A 12,351-nucleotide genomic window follows, 5' to 3' on the forward strand; every position below is an offset into this window, starting at 1 on the left:
ATGAAGACATTGGAGACAAAGCTTCTTATCATCGAGAAGAAGAAAGAGGTGAAGCTTGCACAAGTTGAAGCAAGGTGTGAAGAAGCCAAGCGCAAGGCCGAAGAAAGAGGGCGCAAGGCCGACTTGAAGGAGAGGATGATCAAGGTCAAAGAAGCAAAGGCATGAAAAGAACTCATGGTGAAAGAGAAGGAGCACATGATGATGTCCAAGAAGGACATGGATGAAGACCAATTGATGTGGTGGAAGGACTACAAGGAGGACATCACGGAGAGGAAGAGGATATTCTGTGGTGCGTCCTCTACTCTTTGAGGTGACACTCCGATGAGTGGTGGTAGCGATGGCGGTGTGGAGGACTCCACCACCGGCGCCTATGAAGGTGCTTGATGGACGTGGAAGTGGTCTAGGAGATGATGCCGAGGTGCAACTTTTTGGTGATGGTGTCGATGAGAGGAGGGAGATGATGATTGTGTGATGTAAACTATTAAAGCATGCATCAATGATTTTCATTTCCTAATTTTTTTCAAGGTTGATTGTGTTTTTCTAATGATAATTGCGATATGTCAAATGACAATTTTAAGAGTTGAGGTTGCGACAAAGAATAGAACCCTCAAACCCAACCCTTATAAGGATTGGATTTGAGGATTTTAGTCTTTGTCTTTGTTTATCAATCATTAAAAGTGTTAAAAAAATGTCAATTCTCAACCCTTAAACTGGTTTGAGGGTTTAAGGGTACTACCGGTGATGCTCTTAGCGTCGGATGCACCGGGGGTAAACGGGTGGATATGCTCTTACCAGCCGTGCTCAGGTGATGAATTCCCTCCCAGAGTCGATACTGTTGAGAAATAAAACATGTGATCAATTGTATGGGAGGGATGCCTTCCAGGAGGTGTCTGTTGGGGAAAAGGTGTCTCCTCAACACATCCCTTCATCTTGTATATAAGTGGGTCTCCCACATTGCAATGAAACTAGTGGATCATTTGGACTATATTTCTCTTTGCATTCATTCTACAATACGTTATCAGCACATAGTCTCTACCGTTAGAGAAAGAAAAGGTCGAGACGGCGGTTACGCACAGGGTGCGCGGCAGTGAGACTCCCGCTACGCACGGTGGCGCAGATGCATGGCGGAGGCAGCGAGTGTCCAGGGGATCCAAACTCTTGCAGCGTCTGCAACCGGCAGCACGCGGAACGGGCGACTGTTGTGCTCCGGCTACAGAAGGCGACGACGCATGAGGTCACACGCATCCACATGGATGCGTCTGTATAGAATAAAATTCTATCACAAGAACGTATATTTGTTTTTGTCGTGGGATTAATATGGATCTAATAATTGGTTCTTTTACGCATGAGATGGAATCCGCCCGGCGGCGGCAACATGTGAAGACGAACCTTGCATGTACTATGGACTTCGGCCGCGAATCCGCTCCACCCGCCAGTCCAAGCGCCCAGCGGGCGTGAGGCTATCCGGCACTGCTTCCAACGGAACAACGGAGGAAGAAAGACGATGCATGCATCCGCATGCATGGAACCCTACAGGGAATCCACATGCAAGCATCGCTATGGGAAATCGATTAGGGAAATGATTTATTGCCTTTTTGTGAATAATATCAGTACAAATATTGTGTTCTCACGAATGACCTACGTGAATCTGTTCACTGAAATTGATTAGGATAAAGAAATGATGGATCAACCATCTAAAGGGAAGCGGGGGCAGGCCGTAGACCAGCGTCGCGGCACGGTCAAAGGCAGGGATTGACGGTGATTGCCGGCGTTCTTCATGCAAACCGGCTTGCCATGTAGCAGCGTTGTAGAGTCTTTACGGCCAGCGTCGTACTCACCGGCGGCGCGAATCCCGCTGCGAAGACAGTGCCCAGTGTGCAGGCAGCCCTCGGTTCCAACGCGGCCTCGCTCCAGCGCGGTCGAACCATTTCGGACAGAAACTACGATTATTTTTCTCATGAGGGAATTGCTAACCGCGCAAGAGGAAGAGAAATCCTTTTCTTTAGTGATTTTGCAAATCAGCCCTTTGATTCTATGCATATCATGAAGCCAATATATATGATAGACCATCAGGTCTTGCTGAATCGCACAATAGTCGATTATGCATCATGACCGCTTGAGGTTCCCAAGTCCTCATATATGTTGCACAAGTATGTTCATACTTATGTATTTATTTGTATTACATGAGTAATACTATTGCAAAGCTATATATTGATTTCATTATTCACATAGAATATGGAATTTACTTGCAAATTTGGAAACATGAGATAGTGAAGTGTATGACACTGCCTGACTATGTCAAATTTACATTTGTCACAAGGGATTGACAAATGAGACATGCTGCTTAAATGCAGATTACTCAATGTTATTGTGAGGTCTATATTACATCGTTTCGACATAATGACTACCTTCAATTTTACATACAACTTATGGATTGCCTTTGTGGCAACGAATTATATTTCGTTCACAATTGTGAGGTCTACACCACCATGAGGTGATTACCTTCAATGTGTTCTAAAACATAAGGTTGTGAGAAGCTCCATAAGAATGAGGTCTACACTACTCAGTAGTGATTATCTCCATGTGTTCAAAGCAAAGTGAAGGCACAAAACTTATGACATAATCATTATGAGGCCTACACCGTTGGTGCCTACCTTCATGATGTTTTTCCAAATACTTATCAATTTTATAGCATTTGTCATTGGTTGTGACTACAGTGTCACATGCTCCATCAGAAGAGGAATCCAAGGCATTAATGGCGACTATGCTACATATTATGCTATGAAGATAATTATGCAAAATACTTGCATATTTTGGTGATTACCTTCCATGAGTACACAACTTATGAGATGTGATCTTAGCAACGAATTAAATTTCGTGCACAACTGAGAGGTTTATGCCACTTCGTGGGAATTACCTTCATGTGTTTTAAATAACATAAGGTTGTGAAGGCTATGATTGATTGCAACTATCCATAAGAGTGAGGCACTACTAGGTGGTTGATTACCTCTATGTGTTTTATGGAAATTAAAGGTTTGTCCTTTATGAGATGACTACATTTAATTTGAAGATCTACACCACATAATGGTGATTATCTTCATGTGGAAGGTCTTAATTACCCTATGAGTCACTAAGAATCACCATGATAGTGATTATGCTTAGCCATAGCATTTTCATTGTACTTAATTTACTGAAGGTAAATTAATGCATGAGCATTTCATGCAATATATGACAGACCTTTTTCGAAAGGAAATGTGATGTGATGACATAAGGTGGAAGTAACTATTGAAAATGGGTCATTGACATTAATGATTTTGTCGACCCGTGGCCTTGTCACCATAGAAATTCCACTTGTAGAGAATGTCATGGATATCTTATAAATGCCTGAAATGTGCAAATTTGCATTTATGTGACATCCCAATGTCTTGGTTCTCAACCCAACTATTTAATGAATGATGAATATCCATTTGTCCTTTTGGTACCACCTTAAGGAGAGATATGTTCCCATAAGCATCACTCGAATGAGTATTCATTTGTATTAAGGACTTCAAGTCCATTGATGCTTATAATTCTGTTGTCTATAAATCAACACTAGGTTGAGGATATGTGATAAGGAAGTCTCAGATCTTGATCTGATTGTGTGTCCTTACTGCACTTTACATTCTCCTATGATGGTAAAAGAAATACCATCTTCATTTCACGGTAAACATATGATGACCTTCTTGTGAAGAATCATCCGGTACACCCCAATGGGTGCTATATCATTACCTGAAATTTGTGCTAGTGCTTTCCGTACTAAGCAATATGTGGTTAGAGAACCACGAGGAGTTGAAAGTAAAGTAGAAAAAAAGAGACAAGCAGAAATGGAGTGTATATCTCACAAAGGAATGTGTCATCTAAATAAATGATCACAATGACAACTCCCAAGTTTGTCAAAGAGGTGGTTGCATGAAATATCATACTAATGATTACAAAACTTTTATGTTTTTGGTTGAATCATGTCATCGACTCACTGGAGAAGGCGAATGAGTTTAATGGGATAAGTTTGAAGTTCTACTTCAAATGGACAACCAGAAAATATTCTCGTGCAGTAGAAGGAGAATACACTCTTCTACATTGATGATATGCTTGTGGAATGACATTCCCAAGATATTTTGGAGATCTTACGTAGTCTCCTAGTTATCCCAATATATCATTAGCATATAATTGTACTACTACAGGTGGTATAATTTGCAACATCTTGTCCACGAGACATGATAGTTGTGACAAATTGAGTGTATGAATCAGTTCATACTCAATATTGTTGCGTACACAATGATTTTTCCTCCTTTATCAGTTTGGTATGAGGACGATTAGAAAAATTATTGATAATTCAATTGGCCACAACAAAGTTGCAATATTCCCGACAATCGTAAGATTTTATGTGCACTGCATGTGCCATAGTGGAGTTAGTTTTAAGGCACTCTCACCTTAAAATTTGAATGGGCCACTCGGTATTCTTGAACGGATTCAAGAATGATGCAAAATATTCAACCATTGGTTGGGTTATTTTGGTACTTCATGGTATTCATAGACACATCTAGAAGATGGTCTTAGGTGTGTATCATCCACACAAAACCATGTGTTTACTGAATTAAGTGCTTAAATTGACGAATTTGGAGCAAATGATTATATGCATGTGATAATTCCATTGGAATGGAAATGTCATTGAATTTGATTCATGAGAAATCCATGGTCATATTCAGTACATCGTGTACCTACTCAGAATGGTGTGGCTAGCTAGATCTCTTGTCAAAGAGAGTCAAGTTGCATGGGCATTGCTACAGAATTGTGATGATCCAACATTTTGTTGTTGGTAACATGGGTCTCACATGCCACATATTTGGTCTATATGAGATCAAATGCATTTAATACAGTATCCCCTTACGGTCTGTACGTGGAAATCAATGAAGTATTTCCCATCTGTGATAATTCGGTTGGACACCGATATCACCACCCCAGCGTACATTACGGCCTTCACATATATTTGGGATCTATGTGAGGAATAACTATGGTATGATTGTTAATTCGTCAAATACCTTAACCCTGGCGAGGGAGTTATTTGTAGCTCGTACGCTGACTGCTTTTGCAATAAGGACATTTTCTGGCATTAGGGGGAGAAATGTACCACATAGAATGCCAAGAAATGCAAAAGAAATGTCATAGACATTTTGTCCACGTACTTCAGAATTTGAACTAAAGATTCAGATTATGAGAATTTGCAACATATTTTAAATAAACTGCCATATACATTTACTGATGACAAAGGTGTCACTGAATTTTCGTACCAGAACGAGTGGAGGTACCTAATAACCATTCGTATCCCCAAATGAGAGCAAGAGGGGGAGAATTCTGGTCACATGGGATTAAGTTCTCATATGTTTCCGCGAAAATAGAGGAAACAGTCTCCTCGGTCAGTAAATGTGATTCAACCTCGCGTTGAATGACACCTATGGATGCGCGTCATCCATATCCCAACACCGATGTGCACACATTTTTTATGGTGTTGGGACATCGAAACATCTTGACTCCGTTGTTGTGGGAAATCACAAGGAGTTAAGAGGCATAATGAGAATTCCACTAATGATATTGATTCATGAGAATCGTATATTGAAGTCTACATATGTCGACATAAATTTCTTCTTGAGAATTGCAGAAATCCTTTTGGGCCCTGAACCAAAATCCATGGAAAGTGTTGTTGACACTTATATTGGTTCAAATGAAAGGAAGTAATTAAGAAAAGTAGCACTCGCTCATCAAAAGAGAGGTGTTTACCATAGTAAAACCTGCTCCTCATAAGTATCTTCCGTAGTGAAGAGAAGTGATTTTTCGTTCAGAAACGAAATAGATGAGGTGGTGAGAAAGCGAAACTTGTAGCACATGGGTTTCCGCAGAGACCCGACATCAGTTATGATGTAGCATACCTTCTAGGTATGAGTGCAATTATGTTTCGATACTGAATTGGCAGTACAAATCCATACCGTTGATGTATGTAATGACTACATACTCACATGGATAATTCAGTTCGGATATATATATTGAAGTCGTTTAAATGGCTTAATATTCCGAATCCAATGATAAATCACAACATGTGTGTGAAGCTTCAGAAGTCATTCTTTGACTCTAAATTTGGTCGAAGAGTCGTGTGGTACAACCGACTAAGTGAGTTACTCCTTGACAAGGATTACTCTAATTCGGATGATTGTTGATGTGTATTCATGAAGATATCATGAATTGGATTTACATCTTATTATTGATGTGGATGATCTTACCATCAATGTCTATACAAGACATATTAAATACACACAATCATTTTGACACGGATATTTGGGTCAAGCCAAATGATGCTAAGTTTATAGCTTTAGCAAAATCCCCCGGGAATAAATGTATGTCAGTCTTTATATATCTGGAAATATTGAAAACGTTCAATATTGATATATCTTATCAAAGACACATATGGTCATATTATACCTGACACGGGACACAAGTCCATGTGAGATGGTGAAGTGATAATGGACATGAAGTTCCACATCTGAGTACCATCGGAGCACTCATGTATATTGCAAAGTAAGTCAGTCCTGACACTATTTTTTTGGCAATTTATTGAGAGTGCAATCCCCAATAAAAGGTATAATGGTTGGTGTAAGAAATATCTTCGGATATGTCCAAGACACAAACAGTCTTGATTAATTCCATTGAGATAATTAAGATGGGACCATGGTGTGATATCCTGATAGTGGCTGATAATCCGATCCCAACAATGCCATATCAAAAACTGGATTTAATGGAAGAGTATTCTGAGTGAAGCCTTCAGAATAGACTCTAAATGAGTCCTTCCTATAATCATTCGGCAATAACTATGTTTGAAGCATGACAAGATATACATGAGATTCATTGGAATCAAAGATCATTATCTACCAAGATAATATCACTTGTATTGCTTATGGGTTATATTTATCCTCGTGGATTACAGAAATGTAAGAGAATAATCTGCAAACAAATTATTGTGAGATTCACAATGTCTCTACCAACGTTTATATTCCAGAATCGCATTCGTGGAATTGGTATGAGACAACATTGATGTTTGCAAAATTCAGGGGAAGTAAAATCCCATGTTATAACCTGTTGGTGATCTTCGGATCATTCATATTGTACTCTTTTTCCCTTTATGAGTTTTCCAAGATGGTTTCTCATATAAGGTTTTTAACGAGATAATATAAATACAAGTGCGGATGTATGCCATATTGGTTTCTCCTTATATTTTTTCCACTGGGTTTTAAAGGAGTTTTCGATGGCATATTATTATAAGGTTTCTCCTCAATTTTTCCCACAAGATTTTTGAAGAAGTTTTCAGTTTTCAATATACAGATGATGAATTGATCAAGGGGGAGTGTTGAGAAATAAAACATGTGATCAATTGTATGGGAGGGATGCCTTCCAGGAGGTGTCTGTTGGGGAAAATGTGTCTTCTCAACACATCCCTTCATCTTGTATATAAGTGGGTCTCCCACATTGCAATAAAACTAGTGGATCATTTGGACTCTATGTCTCTTTGCATTCATTCTACAATCGATACACCGTGGTAGGAACACATGGGCCCACCCGACAGTCGCACGGCGATGGACACCAGCCGTCGCCGTCGCCGTTGCCGTAGGACGCATCGGTCGGATCGGATTCCGTTCCGTTCAAATTCAAAATTCCCTAGCCGGTGGCCGTGTGCGTCTCACAAAGGCCGGCCACTCCCTCTCTCTCCAAAAGGCCACGGAAAGACTTTGACCCTCCCCTTTGACCCGCGTCTCGCCCTCCGCGTAGGCACACACGAGAGAGGAAAAGGCGCGGCCGCCCATGGCGACGACGGAGGCGGGCAGCGCCGGCGCGGGCGCCGCCTACGAGGAGGAGCGCCGGAAGCGGATCCTCGACAACCTCAAGCACCTCGAGGTAGGCATTGGTACTCTCTCGCTCGGAAACGCCCAGCGAACCAGCACCAACCAATCCCCTTCCCTCCCCCCCTTTTCTTACGCGCAGTAGCAGATGCGCGAAAGATGAGGCATTTCGCGACGATGCTCGCTGCCGATTTGCCTCTGGATTCTTCGCCCTGGCCGGCTTGGGATTTTCTTTTAAAGAAAAAAAAACTAATTTCTTTGCCTCTTTCCCCCCTTTCCGCAGGATTTGGGAATATCCAAGATGGCCAAGAGTTTGATCCAGGCCACGAGACAGCCGGACAAGGTGCGCGCATCGCAGCAACTGTACTTTCAATCCGGGATCCAGTGTGTGTGTTAGGGGGTTTGAATCTGTGCGGTTGCCATCGGTTGATTCGATGTCCTTGTTTCTGCAGAGCGCTCGCGCCAGCCCAAAGCCCAGGAAGAAGTTCGATGCTAGCACTGAAGTCAGGCGCTCCTCCAGGGCCAGGACCACTGTCTCCTACAAGGATGATGTGAGTTCTCTTTAGGCTGTCCGCTTCGTGAGATTTGTTTACTTTCATTTCTGAAAATTGACAAAAATAATAATTGTACCCTACTTTGTTTGAAGGAGCGTATTATTGAATTCATGCTCCAACCAACTTATCTAAAAAATCAAACTGATGGAGAAAGAAAGACAATATGTTTCAACACTCCTCTTACGTCTAGGTTATTTTAGTCCTTAGACGTGGGATCGATGTACACCGCATAATCTTTTTGTTTTAATACTGTGTTGGTAGGGTCTTGAGCTCAAGACCTCTTTGCTTTGATACTAGTATATTAAATTCATGCTTCAACCAACTCATCCAAAAGTTCGAATTGATGAAGGAAGACGGGCAATATATTTCAACGCGTATATGCTTGTGAAAGTTGTTTCTGCCATTCTTGCAATCTGATGCATCGGTTGGGATGGGGTTTGTAATTGTATATCATCGGGGTCGCACTCCTTGGAAGCTCCGCTCTCGGGAGGGTCCAGAAAAAACGCATCTGACCCCATGTCGTCCCTAGGGCGGCTCGGGGGATCCATACCTGCTCCGCTGAGCGAAGCCCGCGCCGGAGGACAGCGGCGGCGGGGCTCTCCACGCGTGCGATTGCCTTAGCTTGTGGTGTGAGCCCGTGGTGGTGGGAGGCTCGTCCTCGGCGTCTTCGGCCGGCGTGGTGGCTGTCCGGCTTGGCGTCCTTGTCCTCTCGTGGGTGATGGTCTGCCGGCTGCTTGTGGCTGCCTCGACGCGATGGCGTCCCAAGGTGTCAGATCTGGCCACGGGGGGCTCGGCCCGATCTGGCCTGTCGTCTTCGGCCGACGGTGAGGTTGGTGGTCCTGGATGGTGATGGCGCTGTTGCCGCGTAGGAGGTGCTTGGGCCAGTTGGTTCGCAGGCCGGTGACGTTGGGGTTTCTCGTCTTCATCCGACAACGTGAGGGTGCGGAGGTACGGTGGCACCGAGCGAAAGCCAATGGCACGGCGTCTACGGATGTCGCTCTCCTCCCGGGGGCTGTCTTGGAGCTCTTTGGCCTCTTTCGCTCTCGGGTCACTTTCTTCGGGTGAAAGCCTAGGTCCTGCGGTGCAGGGATGGACGATGGCGTCGATTCACGCCGCTTCCCCTCCTGAGGGCGTCGTCTTGAAGATCATGATTTCCTGCGTCCTTTCCTGGTGCCGGACTTGCGCCGGCGTTGCGAGAGTTGCTGACTGAAGGGGCCCAGAGGTGGAGCGGTGCTACTTCTTACGCATTGACGACGTCGGATATCGGCGGCGTGGCGTTGTGGCGTCTCAGTGTCCGGTGCATGTAGACGGACTAGCGCGGGAGGATGGCGTTGTCTGCCGTCGTGGTGACGTTGACGGCAGGCCGGGCAAGGTCGATGCTTCAGTAACTGCTCTGAAGATGTTTCGGTGGAAGATGGCGGCGGCCGCCTTTGAGAGTGTGCCGAACCGGTGTGTGACCCAGACCCGACAATGTGGCTTGGTTGGGGCCTGCGGTTTTAGATGTTAGGCTTTGCTGTGAGGTCTGTTTGGTATTCGGCTCGGACTATTGGCACTCCTTCATCAAGTGGATAGGAGTAGCGACAAATGTTGTCAAGATGGTGGTTTCAGACTTACTGATATACTCCGTATTACTTTGTAAGGTTTTGTGAATAATTAATAAATTGGCTGCATGCATCGTCCAGGTGCAGAGGCCGGGGGTCTTCCTCCTTTTCTTAAAAAAAAAAACGTGTCTGCTACCGCAGTCATTATTGAAATACACGTGCTATATGAAGTTATATATTGATGTTCTGTTTCTAAATCTGTAGACAACAGCTGCAAATTCGAAAAAGATAAGTTTTTGCCAACTCCGAAGTTCATGGCAACCTGAAATGAGTAGTTTACAAAATGGTTCCTCACTGCGTTGATTTGTCTCCAGATGCTGTTTTAACTTTGTTTGGTACATCATGTGATCTGTTACTCGGTTAAGTTGAAGTGCAAGGAGGCCCTTTCATTTTGTTCATGAAGTGCTTTAATTTGTTTTTGGGTTGCCACGCTTATGTTGACACCAGGCTTTCATTTATTTGTTTTTGCAGTTTCCCGAACTCGATGATTTTGTGCGCCGCAGAAGGTAGTAGTTTCACTAACTTTGTTGATTAATCTTGGACATGGTTGTCCCCTTCTCAATTTAATTGGTTACTCTCCTTTGTTGATCAGGATAAGTAAAAGTTCAGACAATGGTAGGGGATACACTGGGAGAATTTCTTCTTACCAACAACAACAGCGTGCTTTTAAAAGAGCTGAGAAACTTCAAGATAGTCTAGACCCTGACAACCCGTCGTTTGTCAAGAACATGGTTAGGTCACATGTATCCAGCTGCTTTTGGCTTGTAAGATGCTGTCCCTGGATTTTGTTTAACTAATTTTGACACATATGCGTCATCAACTAATAGTCACGGTTACGAACTTTCCTTTACACAAGGGTCTCCCGTCTAGTTTCTGCAAAGATCATCTGCCTCCCAGAGAACATAAGATGGTGTTAGAGGATGAAGAGGGTGTTGAATTTGACGCTGTATACATCGGAAATCGAACAGGTCTGAGTGGTGGATGGAGAGGCTTCTCAATGCACCATGACTTGGAAGATGGGGATTCATTGGTCTTTGAATTAGCCGAGCCTGACAGATTTAAGGTACTAACTGTCTTTCTCTAGTTCCTCATTAATCTGGAACAGATAAACTTCCGTATTATAGCTGCAAAAACTCGCAATCTTGTCGCAACTTCCAATTAAGGTGGTCTTTCTTTGCGGGGACCCAATTAAGGAGCTCATGTAGAACTATACAAGTGAAAGCAAGATTATAAATTTCTGACATCATAAATTACGTTCGAGAGAGTGCATAATGTATAACACAAACAGGGGAAAATTGGTATGATACTGCTTGTTCTTATATATTACTCCCTCATTTTCTTTATAGAAGGCCACCTCATATTTTGTGCCTGTCTTTTCCATTGATTTGACCAACAAAATATAAGTTATATACCACAAAAGTATACCATTGACTCATCACCTTTGAAAGAAGTTCCAGTGGTATTCCTTTTAGTCAGATAACTCATATTTTGTTGGTGAAATCAATGGTCAAAGTTAGACCCAAAATTTGCGGTGTCTTGTATGAACAAAATGACGGAGGAGATTTTTATGACTCTTATCATCAAGCTGCGGCATCGTGCTGTATGTGTACTCAAAACAGTGATAAACATCAGGTCTAGCAATTTGTTCTCATGTGCATTCAGTTGCCTTTTTTGAGTTTCTTACATCTATAGCCCTTTCACATTTTTTTTTTTTTGCAGATTTACATTTTTAAAGCTATCGAGGATGCAAAAGAGGCCGAGCCCAATGGTAAGAATGCTGATATGGATACAGCTGACACTAATTCAGCGGAGGAAGTTCTTGACCAGATGGATTCACCTGTTTCTGAACCCCCTTCCAGCCCCGAGCCTCTAAAAGGAGCTAAAAAAAGAAAGCTCCATGGGCGACGGTAGTTTTCTTATTAGTTCCACCAGACCATGAAATATATGTACTTTGGGCAAGTATGTTGCTGTATTAGCTATGCGCTCTCCTGCCAGGTCATCTGTTTTGCATCTTTTTGTTGGCCTGTTTCTGAAAATATGGGTGCTCAGTAATCACCCTTCTGCTATGAAGAACAATATCTCTAGCCAATTATCAGCATCCGTAGGCCTATGTTACATGTAAAAAAATGTTCCAGTAATCTAGCATTCATAACCCCTATATATTATGCTAATATGGTGTCAAGCACTGCAATATGGTTCTCACCATGCTTATGTCTGCATGATGCTAATCATCACTCATTATTCTGTGTACATGAAGCTTCTGAAATTCTGGAA

The 12,351-nt window shown here is 42.8% G+C and overlaps 1 protein-coding gene across 1 annotated transcript; it reads left to right on the forward strand.

The window, feature by feature from the left end:
• Nucleotides 1-7,797: 7,797 nt before the first annotated feature.
• On the forward strand, nucleotides 7,798-12,248 carry LOC123444582 (B3 domain-containing protein Os05g0481400). The gene is made up of 7 exons (XM_045121362.1): nucleotides 7,798-7,977; nucleotides 8,206-8,265; nucleotides 8,375-8,473; nucleotides 10,549-10,583; nucleotides 10,670-10,841; nucleotides 10,934-11,140; nucleotides 11,797-12,248. Exons 1-7 carry the CDS (start codon nucleotides 7,885-7,887, stop codon nucleotides 11,986-11,988), a joined length of 858 nt encoding a protein of 285 aa, XP_044977297.1. The 5' UTR covers nucleotides 7,798-7,884; the 3' UTR covers nucleotides 11,989-12,248.
• Nucleotides 12,249-12,351: the final 103 nt, after the last annotated feature.

The sequence above is a fragment of the Hordeum vulgare genome, chromosome 1H (genome assembly GCF_904849725.1).
Source record: "Hordeum vulgare subsp. vulgare chromosome 1H, MorexV3_pseudomolecules_assembly, whole genome shotgun sequence".
NCBI classification, from domain to species: Eukaryota; Viridiplantae; Streptophyta; class Magnoliopsida; order Poales; family Poaceae; genus Hordeum; species Hordeum vulgare.